This window comes from Idiotropiscis lumnitzeri, chromosome 1 (assembly GCF_059441095.1).
Source record: "Idiotropiscis lumnitzeri isolate Australia: NSW breed Sydney's pygmy pipehorse chromosome 1, RoL_Ilum_1.0, whole genome shotgun sequence".
Classification (NCBI taxonomy): Eukaryota; Metazoa; Chordata; class Actinopteri; order Syngnathiformes; family Syngnathidae; genus Idiotropiscis; species Idiotropiscis lumnitzeri.
This window is the reverse complement of record NC_142391.1, coordinates 3,826,072-3,843,409: the sequence shown is the minus strand read 5'-3', so window position 1 is coordinate 3,843,409 and position 17,338 is coordinate 3,826,072. Positions and strand designations below refer to the sequence as shown.

The window sequence follows — 17,338 nt, the reverse complement described above, 5'->3', positions numbered from 1 at the left end:
CATCGACACTCTCTGGAAGCACATTTTAAACATTGCTTGACACTGAGAAAGCATCGACCGGCTCGTGTTGCTGTCATGTGACGGTGCCTCGGGCCAGCAGGCTCGTCCCGGACTCATGTTCGCTGTATCTATTTAAATCCGTACGTCCCAGCCGCTTTCCAGCGGAGACCACGCCGTCTGGTTTATCGTCACCAAACAGCTGAGAACCATTTAGGGAAATTTACACCGCAGACGTAACACTAGTGACAGTACAAGGTTGGAGGGGGGGGGGGATTACCTCATTTGAGGTCTGCACTAGGTCCGTTGCTACGGAAACCGACTTTGGAGTAAGACAAATCCTGTGCGCCGGTGAAACTGACTTCTTGTAACATTCCTGTCTTTATTTGCTTTGTCTTAATCGAAACAGCGCGCGTGCGCAGTTATGAAATGTACTCGTCTCGCGCTGTAACGTTATCGTCTGGCGTGTGTGGTTGTGATTGTGTCGTGGAAGCTGACGTGCCGTAAAGCACAACAAGGATGGACATTTGAAAACAATCCAAAGAGAAATGGAAGTGAGAATCGCGGCGTTGGCGCTCAGCGGCTTGCAGGACTGTTTCCTGTTTCTGCCACCTCAAATATGAGTAATTGCTGGTTGGCTCCGGATTTTAGGGGGCTATAAATCTAACCTTTCAGTATTTTTTTGGCGCGCTGAAACAAAAACTCTGTAAACGTGACTGCACGAACAGCAAAAATGCCCATGTAGAATGCCAATGATGCTTATTTGTAAAGGCGTATATCCAACATCTACAGTAAAGTCAACTGAACGACGGATTTGACTTAAAAATTGTTTGGTAGGTTCACTTAGTTGATCGGCTTTGTTAAAAAAAACAAGCATCACATTTTTTTTTTCTTGGGAAACGAGCCATTTGAAAAGGTGTCGGGTGAAGCTCCAATTTGTCAAATTGACGCCCTTTTTAGATAAAACATTTTTCGGCCAACAAGCTTAACCACCACACACCAAGATTCACGATCTCACAGTCATGGAGAGAAACAAAAAAAAAAAAAAAAAAAGTTGTTTCTCAAAGAAAATGTGTCAATTTTTTTACACTTAGTTTTACTCTTGTTTTTTTTTTGTTTAAACATTCTTTTAAAAGAAATAATTGAACGTCACGTTTTTAATTCCTTTTCGTAATTATTCCACATATATAAACCCTTAACAGAGACGCATCTTTGCTTTAAGTTCACGTTGTGTTTTCGGAGGACAGCAGTTGCCATGAGTCGAACAGATACTTGGAATTTTTTCTAATGTCCCTTCTTCCTTTGAAAAACATGTTTTCACACACTTTTTCCCTTGGAAGCCTAAAACGAGGACCTCCTGAACTAATCCCGATCATCCACTCTTTTTCACTTCAGAGATGCAACAAAAGATCAAAAGAGCCCCTCATAACACAGAAATTGCCATGACCGCGTGAGATTTCACGTCGCACGATCGGGTATTTCAACGTTTGACGACAGTGTCAGGTGTTAAATTTGCGTGATACCTGTACGACACAATCTCCGTTAAAGCTCTGACGACCTTAATCCGTCATTGTTCAAAGCTTACGTTCATAATCATTGCGACAACGTAACGACGATCACCATTTTGATTATTGAAAGCCTTCGTTTTGACCAGCATAGACTCGCATCATCCAAAGCTGTGACGGCGAACGCGGACTGTCGCAAATTTGCAGATTTTTCTTGTTTGGAACGCGTCGTCTGTTTCTCGCTCGTTTTCTGTTTTGGTGTTTCGACCAAAGCAATATTACTTTCACGCAATCAGAATTTTTTTGCGTATTTGTTCGGTTAAACTCATTCTGTGGGGAGTTTTGCACATTTTCACTGTTCGTCGGGCTGCTTGACTATGAAAAAAATACTCAGCATTATTTTAGTAAAAATTTACAATCATTCTAACGATTATTTTTACAAGTGGGGAACAACACCCAAAAAAATGTTTAAATGGAAAGAATATTCAGACGAATGAAATTCTTTGAAACGCTACAATTACACGCGTTCCTTTTGAATAAATTTTTTTATAAAATTAGTTAAAATTAAAAAAAAAAGTGCAAATGTATGCATTGGAGTTTACTTGCTATACATTTATAAATTGCCATTGAACTGTTGTAACATTTAAATAATTTCAATAGAATGCTCAAATTAAATAAAGTATGCTAACTATAATATTAGAATGAGTAAAGATACCTATATATAATCATTTTGTTTTACGATATGCCAATTTTTTAATCGTTGACTGTAATAAACGTGATCAAATTTTGATTAATCGCGCAGCCCTAACTTTTCGTGTCTGAAATTGCCTGTTTGACGTCGTCCCTACATTGATTCATCAAACTCAAAACGCACCACATCAGCATTTGGTTTAAATTAATCCATTTTGACAACAATTTTATTTTTTTTCGCAATTCCACATAACATTGTAAAAACATGAACTGATGGTCGATCCTTTTATTTTATTTTTTTTAAGTTTATATAATCATTCTTTAATTCATTAAATATCCCATTTTTTTTAATTCCGAGTCCAATCCTATCCTTAACTGACAATTGTGAGCGGCGTATTCAGTGCTGTGTGGCCCACACCCGTCGCTTGCAACCGCCCCGAGATAATGGCCTGTTCTCCTCGAAATACACACTTGTTCCCGTCGTTTTGAAGAATAGGCCAGCAGGGACCACATAACAAGGTGAGCGGCGTAATTATGTCGCCGTCACCACTCATTAAACTCTTGGCGGCCGGCGAACGCTGTTGCAATCGTTAAAAATCCTCCACTACGGAGTTGTTTGGATAAGACTTTTTTTTTTTTTTTCTCTTCTCCACACTTATGCTGTCGCCTTCTGGCGCTAAGTCATTAACAGCTGCTATGTTTGTTGAAGTGTGACTGACCCTGTAAATCTCTTTTTATGGAATGACGCCATTTCTCTGAAAACACCAAGCAGCAAATTAATGCAGTTCTTCCAGGATTTATTTGGGAAATTTAATTTAATTTATTTTTTTTTTGTTTAAGACTTACTGCTATGTATTATGAGAGGTTAATTTAAATTTTTTTTTGTTTAATACTAAATGGCTGTTCGTTGTCCTAAGCATCTGGTTCAGTACAAATCTCAGTTAAAATTTTTTTTTTAAAAAAAAGTAATGTTTAATAATCTTTCACAGTTTCAATATTTGTTAAAGTGCAACAAATTTAGTGTCATGTTTTCAACAAATAAAGATTCAGACAAGGTTTGAACAGTTTGAATAAAAAAAATACAAAAAAGAAATAGTAACGTATGACATCCTAAATGTTTTCTGTTAAGAAGTGTGCAAGAGCAAAAGCTTCTTCTTCATTTCAGGAAAAAAAAGCTTGCAGACAAGTGCCGCGGTAATCATGTTGGCGTGTTGCCATTTCAAACACGTTAACAGGTTTGACACGTTGCCCAAAACGGCTTCCGCTAGCCACAGGCTGAGCTGCGCCGCGTTTGCTTAGGAAGTCGACATGTGGCTGATTACACTTTGTGTCGCAGTTTTTTTTTTTTTTTTTTTATGACGGTCACACTTTCTCTTTATTTTGATGTTATCTTTTGATTGATGTAATTATTTCCCAGATGCCTTGTAAGCAAACCCTTTCAAGTGTAGCTGCTGCCAAACAAAACACGCTTAACAAGTTTTGCCAGTCGTGCTGCAGCTGTCTAATATTTTGGCATTCGGATATTTTACTGAAAATGTTATGGACTAATTATAGTATTTGGATGACAATAAATTCAAATTATTATTTTTTATTATTTATTTTTTACATGGAAGAGAAAATAACACATTTTATTTTCCGGTCTATAAAACGCACCTGTATATAATCCGCACAAACTGTTTTTGGGGGGGAATATTCTTTTTTTTTTAAATTTCCATGTTGAAAACAATTTGTCGTTTACTGCATATACTGAACGATTTTGTACTGTGAATGCACATAAAGGTACATCAACAGATTGTTAAAACTCTGCCTTTTAATACGCCAACAACTTTGCTAATTAAAAAGAACAGACCCAAGAGAAAGCAAATTTTCAATTTTAAATTTAGCGTATTTTCTGAACTATAGAGCGCCCCTAGTGGTGGAAGAAAAACCCACCGAAAAGCCGCAAGCGCCCCCTAGTGGTGGAAGAAAAACCCACCGAAAAGCCGCACCGTTGTATTAGCCGCACGGTTCAAAATCAAGGGAAAAAGTAGCGGCTTATCGTCCGGAAAATACAATAATAATGATTGACCACTTTGTTTTTAATTTTAAGAAACCAACATTTTTTTTTACGTCCAGTTTGTTGCAACACAATTGAAATCAATTTTCCTCTCGAGAACCATTTGTGAGTGACATTTTGGACAATGTGACAATTTTTGCCAACTAAAGCAGCACATTTGACTTAGCCTGGTTTGTTCCAAACGAATGCGTAGGAATTACGACTTTGTCTGACTGCCGCCACGAAAGAATGCAGAACCATTTTTTTGGGCCTTTTAAACTGCCTTTGGACCGTAATCTGGCGGCTCTTTTCATCCTATACGGGGCACTCGCTTAGCAGCAAGCCACGAGCCGCTAACGCTGTCAACGTGCTGTGTTATGCAATGCGAAAGGTATTTGACAATTTTTTTTGAACAGCCTTAATTAGCGACTAACATGATTTCAGGATGACGAGGGTCGGAACGAAAGTCAGCCGCTATGATTGAAACACATTTGGAAGTCAGTTTATGAATGAAGTCGCGATATCATCCCCCCCCCCCCCCCCCCCCCCCCCCCCCCCCGTCTCCGCCCTCCCTCTTCTCAACTTGGTCCCTCCTTGTCCCCGCTTCCCCACCCAATCAAACCAGCTCTCAGCGGCAGGTTTATGACCCTCGCCGGTCGCCATGGCAACGAGGGCCTGCCTCCCAGAGAACACGGCGTGCATGCTAAATGCTTTCTCGGAGGCTCGCTGTCTCTCAGTCTTGTGCGTGCATTCTCTCACACGCACACACACACACGCCAAAGATATTACATCTTTTTAGAATCGATCAATTGAATAATGTGATACGTTATTCGTGGGGGAGCGGGCCGGCCCGTGAATGGCGGGAATCCGCGTTTAATTGGCTCCCATTAAAATGCATTGAGGGGGGGGGGATCTTTAAAACGCTCTGATAAACGTTCAATATAAGTTTTCCACGAAGCTCGGAGGGAATGGGGGTGTAATCCTGAAAAAACAGAGATCCACAAAATAAATTGATCAATTCATCTCTGTTAAAAGGCAGTAGAACCATATCACAATACTTCCATTTGAACATTTTTCTTAAAACCTTTATGCGTCATTCTTTAAATAAAACCGCTGTCACAATATTATTGTCTATCGGAAGAAGAAATATAAAGCCAAGACATATTGAATAAATGGCAACACAAATCAAAAAATAATCGTCTCTTTTTTTTTTTTTTTAATTAAAAATAGTCCAAATTGGAGAAATTTCCGTCTCTCACCCTTAAATATTCTCACATTCGCGTTGTCCATCTTGAAAGCAGACCAATTGTCTTTGTATTGAATCAAAATCAAATATTTGCAAACATCAGTTTTTTTTTTTTTTTACTTTGGAAAATAATGTTCAACATTTGATCTACGTTCTGACGTTTTACTGACCCAACCAGTGACTGTTTTTAATATACTGATTTATTTATTTTTAAATCCCATTCATCGATGAATTGACAGACTATTCGATTGTTCAAATAATCGTTAGTTGCAAGCAGCATAACGTTGAAATATCACTTTGGGCTTCACAGTTTGTGTCTCAGGACTGCAGTTGGTCACCCGACTTGATTTTAGTCGTCCGCGGGACATATGCTATGAATAATATGCGATGGTGCAGTTTAGCGGTGCACCAAAATTAGATTGTCTCATTTTAATTGTGGAAAAATGGAAACCAGGTGCGCCGCGAATGCCAATGGCAGCTGCTGTGCAGTTTAAAAAAAAAAAAAAAGAAAGAAAAATCTCGGACTCAGTAAAAAGTCGGTTGTGTAGTATGAAAATTAATGACTGTTTGCCCCCCCCCCCCCCCACACACACACACACACACACATTTCCTATTCGTCGGTGTGCACGTCAGCACTTAAAACAACAATTGATTCCCATCAAGAGACGCGAGCATGCAAATGGTCTGCGAGGGTGACGGGGGGGGGGCGAGTGGGCGCCGCCTCATTGAGAGTCTGACGTTCGGCCCCCTCTCGGTCGTCTGACTCATTTTAATCACAATCGAGCACCGCCGTCATGTCGGGATGTCAGCTGAATTTAGATGACTTTGTGTTGAGGTTGACCTTAAACTGGAAGAAAATTGACGTTCCCTCAAATGAACAGGAGTCTGCGTTTTATTCAATTGGCCGAAATATTGTAGATTGGTGTACGATGTTTTTAAAATAAGATAAAAAAACGTTAGCGTTGTACAGTAATCCATTTATTAAGGATTTAGCTCTGCCGTAAATCGTGGGGGGAAAAAAAACGCCTTCGCCCCTGTCATGGATATTATGTCAATAGCGTGGATGGAAACGCACCAGTACGAGGTATCGTATCGGGCTGATATCGGCCTCATTATTAGGAATCTGATACCAGTCGCAGATACCAAAGCGCCCTCTTGTGGCCGTTTTGCTATCGCACACTAAATTGCATGCGTGGCTGCCAAAATATTTTTCTGAATCCGTGTCCATCCTCTGACATGCCCATTAAAATGTCATTTCTATCTTTATATTAAATTCTTAGAGTGCATTATTAGACATGCGTTTATATTGTTAACTCAATTTTTTGTACTTACAGTACTTACTTTACACACAAAACTGTTTACATCAACTGAGTAAAGTTAAAAAAATATATATATATGTATATATAATATATATATATATATATATACACACATAAATATCGACTGACATGAGATACTTACATTGCAATAAAATTTTCAGATGTCTCCATGTAATGTAAGAAATGTTAAGACTTGGCAGGGAATTTTTTTTCCCCGTGGCTCCCGTGCACGTTAACATGGACGCACACAACGTTGTGGAGCGGCCATCTGTCAGGATAATGGCAAACAAATTTCCGGAACTGAGACCGTCTTCATGTGATGTGACATCTGAGGCAGTCGGGCCAAGAAAAATTAGTCGCAAGAAACAAAAACATGGCTACACACAACATTGTGGAGTGTCCTCATGTCGGCATCTGTGCTGTTAAAGGTCATCATTAAAATTGCTGTAAATCTTGCAAGTTTTCCATTCGCTGGAATAATAAAGGTTTTATATATATATAATATATATATATATATATATATATATTATATATTTTTTTCCCAACATGCCATAAGAATTAAATTCAACTGAGAGATTGTTTACCTGCCTTGGGTTGGTTGCTGGGTTGGGTGCTGCTGTTTTGGTCAACAACCAACATCTAACATTAATTTCCATGAACTGCCGTAATTACAACAACAACCTGGTTTGCTTTTTTTTTTTATTATAGGAAGCATATACAAATTATAAAAAACAAAAATCATTAATTAAAAAAAAAAAAATCAAAACTGACATTTATTGTGATGTGCAAACTCACAATCTGTGCAATCAAATCCCACAAAAAAAAAATGAATAAAGAAATGTTTCGACTAGAATTATGATTTTCCTCTCTCCATTTTTTACATCCCGACTCGTTTGCTGTTGGCATTTATACGTCTCTAAAAGTCACCAATATCCCCTTGCGATGTAAACATTTGCCCTGTCATCAGAGACGCTCAACCTCCTCAAGCATTTCTTAAACCCGCAAGACCTCTTAAAACTTTACATTGACATTTCACACTTTTCATATCCCTGAAATCCTCTTACACACCAAATAGACTCACTCTGACTCCCGCTACACCTTTTGGTTGGCAGCTGATGTCTGTGTGAGTGTGTGTGTGGGGGTGTGCGTGTATGGGGGGGGGGTGTGTGTGTGTGTGTTCTCACTCCTGCTTGCGATGTCTCAATCTGAACCCTGTAGTTAAATACACACTCTCTTAGCCTGCCCCCTACTGTTGCCCAGACCAACTTTCAAACACACGCGCATACACTCACACACACTCAGCAGGTAACAACTGCACCTACTAAGTTATTAGAAGCAAGCGAGACGACACTTGAACGCCTCCCTGGGGATTAATTAGCGTTCTGGAATTTTCTAAATTAAGTTGAGCCCAATTAGTCCCCCTGATTGTGCAGTTGAGCAAGAGACGGGAGCTGAGGGACTTTGTGGATCATACTGCTTACAGTGGCGGTTTGGAGGTACTGCACCGGCTTTGTGCTCACATCTCATTCGCATAAAAGCAGGAAGGCAATTAATATGATGGTTTGTCCTCACGTCTTTGCACCCACGGCGGGAAGCAAGGTGAGAAAACATTTGCAAAAACAAAAAAAATTCTAGTTATTCCAACATCACCATATTTTATTTATTTATTTATTTATTTTTTATTTAATTATATATATATTTTTTATTTTTTGCAAAATGACTTTCTTTTCATATTGAGTAAATATTGACGCATGTGAAGTGTCATCTTACGAGCCAGCAAACTCTTCTTTATAAAATATCTGATCATGCCTTGGAATTATTTTATTCTGTAGTTCCCAAAGTGGCCAGTTGGTGTCATCCTCTTGCCATTTTTATGCCTGTACTTTATTTCGCTGCATGTTTCTTATCTCCTATAATGACTCTTCATTTCCATTTCCTAATCATCATCTGTTTTTTTTTTTTTTCTTCTTCTTGCTTCTCTCCAGGAACAGAAAACAGTTGAGAGCCACAGTGCAGTCCGTCCTGGAGCCTTTCTACCCCCTCCCGCCCCTCCGACTCTCTCCCCCCCCCATCCGAGCCTGGTGGTGACTTTCAGACGTGAGACACGCACAACATTCGCCCACCTCACCGCCACCCCCGAAGACGTCAGGATGATAACTTCAGAGCTTTCTGTGCTCCAGTGAGTGACACTCGCACAATCTCAGACCATCTTCAAGGAGGGTACACGCATTCTCATTTTTAATATGGAGTGGGGACTCGGCCCAACTTGGTGTTGAGCGCACACGCTATGAAAAAAAACCCCCGAAAACATGTCAAGTAGTTTTTTTTTTTTGCACCTCTCCGCAGCTGAAAATAATTTGCAGTAATTATTCCAACATTAATTCTGCTCCCCAAATGCAGTTGACCTCTAAATGCAAAAATGCTCGGCTTGCACTTTGTCACCTTTCGGTGAGTTTTTCATTGTGCATGGCTAGGGACTCGTCCAATGAGTCGGGGGCTACAGACGCAGTGAGCCTCAGCATGAGCTTGGCGGACATGGAGGACCCCGAGGTGAAGGGCAAGAAGAAGCGAGGGAGGCCCGGCAAACAAGCACAGGTAAGACAAAAACATCTTTTTGGATTTGAATGCCTGACTTTTGATGTTATGAGCGGCGTGAGATGAGGTCGTTTGTGCTTTGGCTCAAGAATGTGTGGCCCCGGTATTTGGTCACCGAATGTTCCCCTCTGTGCAGACGGCCAATAAGAAGCCCCGCAAGATGGCGACGGACAAGGGCGCGGGCGTGGCCAGGGGGCGAGGCAAAGCCAACGGGGTGGCCCAACACAACGGCGACAGTTCAGAACCCATCACTCTGTTCGAAGTGGTCAAGCTGGGAAAGAGCGCCATGCAGGTGGGGCCCGAGCACTGACATGCCAAACAAGCGCATAGCTAAAATTGAACTGGATTTATTTGATTTATTTTTAATTGTGACGTGCAGTCCGTGGTGGACGAGTGGATCGAGTCGTACAAACAGGACAGAGACTTGGCCCTGCTGGATCTCATCAACTTTTTTATCCAATGCTCCGGATGCAAAGGTCCGGCAGAAGACCCGCTTGGCAATCTCGTGCGCCTACGGCGTGTAAAATGGATCGTTTTAAGTTAGGCGTTTGTCAAACATCCTACTTGTTCCCTCACCAGGCACGGTCAGGATCGAGATGTTCCGCAACATGCAAAATGCCGAGATCATTCGCAAGATGACGGAGGAGTTTGATGAGGTCAGTGGCAAAATCCTTCTGATACTCACAGTAAAAAGTGTTGTATTTTTTTTTTTTTTTTTTTCTTCTGTTGCTGTTCAGTATAAACGGAATACTGACTCGACTTTTAACAGAAGTTTGACTCGAACCGCGTTTGGGCGGAGAGCCAAGCAGCTATGAGCAGAAATGTTGTATCGCAACCATTACGTATCGAAACAAAATAAGACGACGGCTACGTTAGCAATTTAGCAGACGCTCTCGGACCGGAACGCGGAAACGGATGACGTCATCGCGACAAAGAGGTTCGACGTCAAACGTATTGTAAACATAAAAAAAAAAAACGTATAGTTAACTGTTGCTTTATCTTATTTATATCGATTTTTTGTTTAAAATCCCCCTGGCTCTTTTTGTCTTTTCCATATTATGTACGTATTAATAACTGTTTGGTTTGTTCATGTTAATAAAGTAAAAAAAAACAAAAAGTAAATATTTATCATCTCATCAATATTTGCCCAACAGTACTCAATTTAGCTTTGCTAAGGGATATTTTATTGATAATCTAACATTAACTCATTCAATACCATTGACGGCTAAATACGTCTTTTTCTTTACTCAGTTGCTAGTGAATGAGTTAATATACAAAGAACATGTACATGAGTATGAAATGTAAAAAAATAAAATGGTGGTGGGGGGGCGAATTGTTTTCTTCTTGGTAGGGGGGGTGTGACAGGAAATAATTGCGAAGCACTGGTTTAAAGGAAGTGTTTCATGAAGCTTCATTTTCCCATTCGTATTCATATCTTAACACAATATATTGTATCATATTGGTTGCTATCATTAAATATCTTGTTATACCTAAACTGTTTGTGTTCAGATATATTATGGTCCTATACATTGTGATGGTTAAGATAAGGTAATATATGGCTGCCACCGTGGTTGTCAGAAAACCTTGTATCCCGCACTCTCGTGGTCTGTACAAGCTAAAAACGAAAAGAGAAAAAATACAAATATTTCAAATAAATATTCATATTTCTTGCGGTAATCACCCCGCCGGCGTCTGTGGTCCGCAGGACAGCGGCGACTACCCGCTCACCATGCCGGGGCCCATGTGGAAGAAGTTCCGCTACAACTTCTGCGAGTTCATCTGCGTGCTGATCCGCCAGTGTCAGTACAGCATCATCTACGACGAGTACATGATGGACACGGTCATCTCGCTCCTCACCGGGCTGTCCGACTCCCAGGTCCGAGCCTTCAGACACACGTCCACGCTGGCCGGTAAGCTTTTCATTTGGTTTGTAATTTCCTTCGCGAATGATTTTCAACCCCGGATAGAATTTCAAAACTCTTATGAAAACATTAGCTATGATAACGAGTGACTTATGAATAATAACGTCATTTGTCTCGGCCGTAGCTATGAAGCTCATGACGGCGCTGGTGAACGTGGCGCTCAACCTCAGCATCCACCAGGACAACACGCAGCGGCAGTACGAGGCGGAGAGGAACAAGATCGCCGGCAAGCGGGCCAATGAGAAGCTGGAGCTGCTGCTGCAAAAAAGGAAGGAGGTCTGCAAAAAAATATATATATATTCCTTCTTTTAAAGTAGAAAAATATCTAATGTGTCTGTCTCTGTCCAGCTTCAAGAAAACCAGGACGAGATTGAGAACATGATGAATTCCATCTTCAAGGGCATATTTGTCCATCGCTACAGGTACAAATTTTTCATGGCTCTCACTTGTATGTAATGATTCCGTGTTTCCTTTTTTTGTTATCTTCGGTGTGTGTATGTTGGTTTTTGAATTTTATTTATTTTTTTTTTATTTGTATTTTGGATGGAAAATGACATTTTAGGCTAAAATTTGTTGTTTTTAAATCTGTAGTTGGAAGAAATAGATCAAATTAGAAAAATATTTATGAATAAAAAAAATAAATACAATATTTATATAAAAAAAAAAAAGAAAAACATTTCCGAGTAGCTTTTGTGGACTGAAAAATAAAAAAAGGGGGAAAACAAAACAAAAGTAGACCAAGAGATGAAGGTAGAAAAATTAAAAAAAAAAATGGGGATGTATTAACAAAAAAATATAGATCGGCAAAAAAAAACAAAATAAAAATCTCATTCTTTAAAAATAAAGGTTATAAGCAAAAAATTGCTTCTGTAGACTCATTGTTTTTTTTTTTAGGTTTCCAATGAATGAAAAAAAAAATTCTATGCGATGACCTTTTTTTTTTTAATGGGACAATAATGAGCACTTTCAACATTTAGCAACACGCTAGGATAATCGCTCAGAATCATCTTTCCTCGATAGCTGACACTTATGCCTCTGCTGATCACATCTGACATTAAAATGGAGTTCCTGCTTACTCCACTTGCCTCCCAGGGACGCAATTGCTGAGATCCGAGCCATCTGCATCGAGGAGATTGGCGTGTGGATGAAGATGTACAGCGATGCCTTCCTCAATGACAGCTACCTGAAATATGTCGGCTGGACGCTACACGACCGGGTGAGTTCTGCAGAAAATTGTGTATTCCTTTCACAGGTCGGCTCACTTTGTGGTCTTTGTCTCCCTCCCAGCAAGGCGAGGTGCGTCTCAAGTGCCTGAAAGCTCTGCAGAACCTGTACACCAACCGTGAATTGTTCCCCAAGCTGGAGCTCTTTACCAACCGCTTCAAGGTAACGCCACGACAAAGACACAAAATAGGACGTGGAGTAAAAGCCTTTTTGGTGATACCCGTTGTTTGTTTTGTTTTTTTTTCTCGATAGGACCGCATTGTATCAATGACGCTGGATAAAGAGTATGACGTGGCTGTAGAGGCCATCCGACTCGTCACTCTCATCCTGCAGTAAGTAACCGTGAAGGACAGTGTTCTGCCCTTGCCACGTCCCCCGCTACAGACAATTCCTTCAATGACCACACCTGTTGATGAATCTTGCTATTCATCCGTGGCGGGTGGCACAGGCCTTCTCTGCTGGCCTAACAAAATCAAGAAATCGTGATCATATTCTTCACATTGATTCACATAATTAATATCCTAGTGTTTAAATTTTAGGTTCGAGTTTTTATCCAATCAGAATTCAGCGAGCTCGTGTTGCCAGGCAGATTTCACAATAACAGAAGCACGCACTATTTGTCCGAGGCCTTCAGATGTAATCGTGCAGGCGTCTGTTCTGTGTCTCACGGTTGATCGACAGTTGCGATAGCCAATCAGATCACAAGTTGGTTACAGTGAGCCTTCTCGCGTTTTGTGATTGGCTACTCACTCGTGTGGGCGCTATGCGGAATCAACACACGCAGAAGTCGTAAATGGCGACCGTTCGTAAATGTCTAATATATTATTGCTTTTTTAAACCACAATGGCCGAAGGGGGGAAAAGTGTGGATTTAATTGCGGCTACACTTGCGAGGCCATTTTCAAGACGGCCCTTTCAAGAGAAGCGAGGTCGTACAACACTCGCTCGGTCGTGCGTAAGTGTCTTTCTGTTCATTATTTCTCCAGCCGTGGTGTCATAAATGATGGGGGGGATTTATTCAAGTCAGACAAAGTAAAACTTCTCTGAAGGCCCACATCTGAAATGCACGGCCCGCCACTGCTATTTATTCACCGTAGAGGCGAGTCAAGAAGGTCTAAAACTGTAACAATAAACACATAAAACACTTAAGTGTTGTTCCGGAATAAAACACAAAAAACAACGTGTCAAACTTTGCTGCTACATGACGAACAGTTGGCTAACTTAGCATGCTAACGTTCGCGAGCTAACGCGCTAATCGCTAGCTTAAAGGCAAATCATTCGCCGATATCGCAACATGTTTTGGAATGTAAATTCACAATGAACAAATGAATCAATTTTCCATTATGTGTCCCATGTTTGACAATATCGTGCGTTTGTCGTCGCAGGGGCAGCGAGGACGCGCTGTCCAACGAGGACTGCGAAAACGTCTACCACCTGGTCTACTCTGCCCACAGGCCCGTGGCTGTGGCCGCCGGCGAGTTCCTGCACCGGAAGTGAGTGCGGCCATCGCAAGGCAATATAAGCGGATATCGTCTTGTGTTAATGCACGCTTTGCCCGTCGCTGCCAGGCTTTTCAGTCGTCACGACCCGCAGGCGGAAGAGGCGCTGGCTAAGCGGCGAGGCCGCAGCAGCCCCAATGGCAATCTCATCCGCATGCTGGTGCTCTTCTTCCTGGAGAGTGAGGTAACGTTGGAGGCAGTCTAGGAGAGTTGTTCCCAACCACTGTTGCTCATTATTGTGGCGGGAGAGATCTTCGAGGCGTGCCACATGAAATCCCTTTTTACTTACTTATTTACTACAAATAATGTATTTTTTTTTTTCCATCTATCTCTGGCGGAACAATCAAATGATAATTTTTTTTTTTTGTCATATGTAGCTTCACGAGCATGCGGCCTACCTGGTGGACTCCTTGTGGGAAAGCTCTCAGGAGCTGTTGAAAGACTGGGAGTGTATGACCGAGCTGCTGCTGGAGGAGCCCGTGCAGGGGGAGGAGTGTAAGCCGCAATATGCCGCTTTTGGATATGTGGCTTTTCCTCCCCCCGACTTCATCTGTCCATCTGTGCAGTGCTGTCGGACCGACAGGAGAGCGCGCTGATCGAGCTGACTGTGTGCACCATTCGACAGGCAGCAGAGGCCCATCCGCCCGTGGGCAGAGGCACTGGCAAACGGGTGGGTCGCGCCACGAGAGAACGTTTTATCCAGGATGTTTTCATTTCAAACCGAGCGACTTTGATGCTACAGACAAGACAAGCTAACAGTTAGCTTAGCTTCTGCTATTTCTTCTCACTACTATTCCTATTATTTACTTATTTTCCAGAGATTTGTCCCCCCCAGACCCCCCGCTGTGTGGGTCTCTCATAAGTCCCCCCTCCCCAAAAAAAATGTTTAGCCTACATTTTATCTACTCCCTCACTAATTGAACTATGTTTTGTTTCCTCGCGCCTATCCAGGTGCTGACAGCCAAGGAGAGGAAGACCCAAATCGATGACAAGAACAAATTGACGGAGCATTTCATCATGGCTCTGCCCATGCTGTTGTCCAAAGTGCGATCAGCTTTTCTCTCAATCCTCCATGTGAAATGGTCAGGCGACTGACCCTCCTGTTCCTCCCGTCTTCCTCGCAGTATCAAGCCGACTCCGAGAAAGTGGCCAACCTGCTGCAGATCCCGCAATTCTTCGACCTGGATGTGTACAGCGCCGGGCGCATGGAGAAGCACCTGGACGCACTGCTCAAGCAGATCCGGCTAGTGGTGGAGAAGCACATCGAGATGGACGTGCTGGAGGCGTGCAGTAAGACCTACAGCATCCTCTGCTCGGAAGAGTACACCATCATGAACCGCGTGGACATCGCCCGCTCGCAGCTCATCGACGAGATGACCGATCGCTTCGCACACTCCGTGGAGGAGCTGCTGCAGGAGGTGAGACGGTGTTGCGAAACAAAACTGCAGCACCTGCCATAGCATGTGGACCAGGGGTGGCTAGAAAATTGTGGGAGTGGGAGTGGGAGTGACCTCTGATAGACCCCTCCTTCACCCCCGAAACAAAAGAGTAGTAACTATGATTATCTCACTTGCAGCACCTACGGAAGCATGTATAACTCTCGTTTGCACCAACCTGTTTGTTGAATCACAGGCCGAGGAAGCTGACGACGACGACATCTACAACGTCTTATCCACCCTCAAGAGACTCACGGCTTTCCACAAGTAAGACCCTCTCTTGACATACAGTGCGACCGTTTGTAACGTAACCCTCGATGTCCTCTCCCTTCCCCTGTCAGCGCTCACGACCTGACACGCTGGGATCTGTTTGGCAACTGCTACCGGCTGCTGAAGGCGGGCATCGAGCTGGGCTCCATGCCGGAGCAGATAGCCGTGCAGGCGCTGCAGTGCTCCCACTATTCCATCCTCTGGCAACTGGTCAAGATCACAGAGGGGGCTCCCAGCAAGGTGCCACGCACGCATACTTGCAAGTCAAACGCTCATGCGGATAGAGGGTTACAAAAAAAAATACTGAATTATAGAGCGCCCCTAGTGGTGAAAGAAATATCCACAGAAAAGCCGCACCGTTGTAAAGCCGCACGGTTCCAAATCAAGGAAAAAAGTAGCGGCTTCTAGTCCATAAAATACGGTAATTACTTCTCAAGGAGCTGTTGGGAATCTGCTGTCAGTCTCTGCATTAAATGTCCCGTTCATCAAATTAAACGACTCCCGCCTGTTTTTTTCCCTGCTTGAAAGAGGAAGATGTTTATTTGAGGGAGGTGTTCATTTTTTTTTCTCTTTGAAGAAAAGGACTCTGTGTGACGCCACTTGTGTATGTTCATGCAGGATGACTTGCTGGCCCTCAGGAGAGTAGTGAAGTCTTTCCTTGCCGTGTGCCAGCAGTGCCTGTCCAACGTCAACACGCCCGTTAAAGAGCAGGTGCCATTTCAGAACTTCCTTACATAACCACGCCCCCGAGTGTGCGATCACCTCACACAATCCTTTCCGCTTAGGCCTTCATGCTCCTGTGCGACCTGCTGATGATCTTCAGCCACCAGCTGACGACCGGCGGCCGCGAGGGCCTGCAGCCGCTGGTTTTCAACCCCGACGGCACGCTGCAGAACGAGCTGCTCAACTTCGTCCTGGACCACGTCTTCATCGACCAGGACGACGAGAGCCAGAGCATGGGTGCGAGGGGCTTTGGAACGACGCGTGAGCACGTTAAGAACGCAAACGTTAGCTTCATATTGAATTTGATGGCCTCTCAGAGGGGGACGAGGAAGACGAGGCCAACAAGATCGAGGCGCTGCACAAGAGGAGGAACCTGCTGGCAGCTTTCTGCAAACTCATCATCTACGACATCGTCGACATGCCGGCGGCTGCCGACATCTTCAAACATTACATGAAGGTGACTGCTCATCTGTTTTCATGAACTCATTCACGACCAGCCGAGTAAAAAAAAAATGGATCTTTGACGTCTTTAGCCGTCAATGGTAGTAAATGAGTTAAAGGAAAATTCTGCTTTTTTTTTTTTTTTTTTAAATATATTTATATTTTTTACTCAAATACGGTTCCCAGGTGTCTTGATTCTGATTGGAAATTTTCCGCTAAATTTCAGGAGACTTCAGTAAATTTGGGAATTCAACATGGGGAGATTTTGAAATGTTCAAAATTTGAAGCCTTCCATTAAATTTTCTGACAATTAAATAAATGGGGTGTGGGTTGGCTCTAAGAATCTATTTTTTTTTTCATTGCTTTTAAATTGCCAGTTTTAAAGAATTGGTACTCACAAGAAAATATATAAAGTACCTCAATTCAACATGTTGTTG

At 42.4% G+C, this 17,338-nt stretch overlaps 1 protein-coding gene across 1 annotated transcript in view; it reads left to right on the top strand.

Annotated features, from left to right (window-relative positions):
- stag1a (STAG1 cohesin complex component a) overlaps positions 1-17,338 on the top strand; it is a 31,195-nt gene that overhangs the window by 9,178 nt on the left and 4,679 nt on the right. Inside the window, exons 2-23 of the mRNA XM_088311117.1 lie at positions 8,778-8,971; positions 9,267-9,387; positions 9,524-9,679; positions 9,767-9,863; positions 9,967-10,043; positions 11,093-11,297; positions 11,434-11,585; positions 11,658-11,731; positions 12,402-12,525; positions 12,597-12,695; positions 12,786-12,865; positions 13,918-14,025; positions 14,101-14,215; positions 14,409-14,526; positions 14,598-14,701; positions 14,983-15,075; positions 15,156-15,449; positions 15,664-15,734; positions 15,809-15,977; positions 16,356-16,448; positions 16,523-16,697; positions 16,778-16,917. Of these exons, the coding sequence (XP_088167243.1) occupies positions 8,943-8,971; positions 9,267-9,387; positions 9,524-9,679; positions 9,767-9,863; positions 9,967-10,043; positions 11,093-11,297; positions 11,434-11,585; positions 11,658-11,731; positions 12,402-12,525; positions 12,597-12,695; positions 12,786-12,865; positions 13,918-14,025; positions 14,101-14,215; positions 14,409-14,526; positions 14,598-14,701; positions 14,983-15,075; positions 15,156-15,449; positions 15,664-15,734; positions 15,809-15,977; positions 16,356-16,448; positions 16,523-16,697; positions 16,778-16,917 (2,694 nt within the window). The 5' untranslated portion in view covers positions 8,778-8,942. The remainder of the gene's footprint in view (positions 1-8,777; positions 8,972-9,266; positions 9,388-9,523; positions 9,680-9,766; positions 9,864-9,966; positions 10,044-11,092; positions 11,298-11,433; positions 11,586-11,657; positions 11,732-12,401; positions 12,526-12,596; positions 12,696-12,785; positions 12,866-13,917; positions 14,026-14,100; positions 14,216-14,408; positions 14,527-14,597; positions 14,702-14,982; positions 15,076-15,155; positions 15,450-15,663; positions 15,735-15,808; positions 15,978-16,355; positions 16,449-16,522; positions 16,698-16,777; positions 16,918-17,338) is intronic.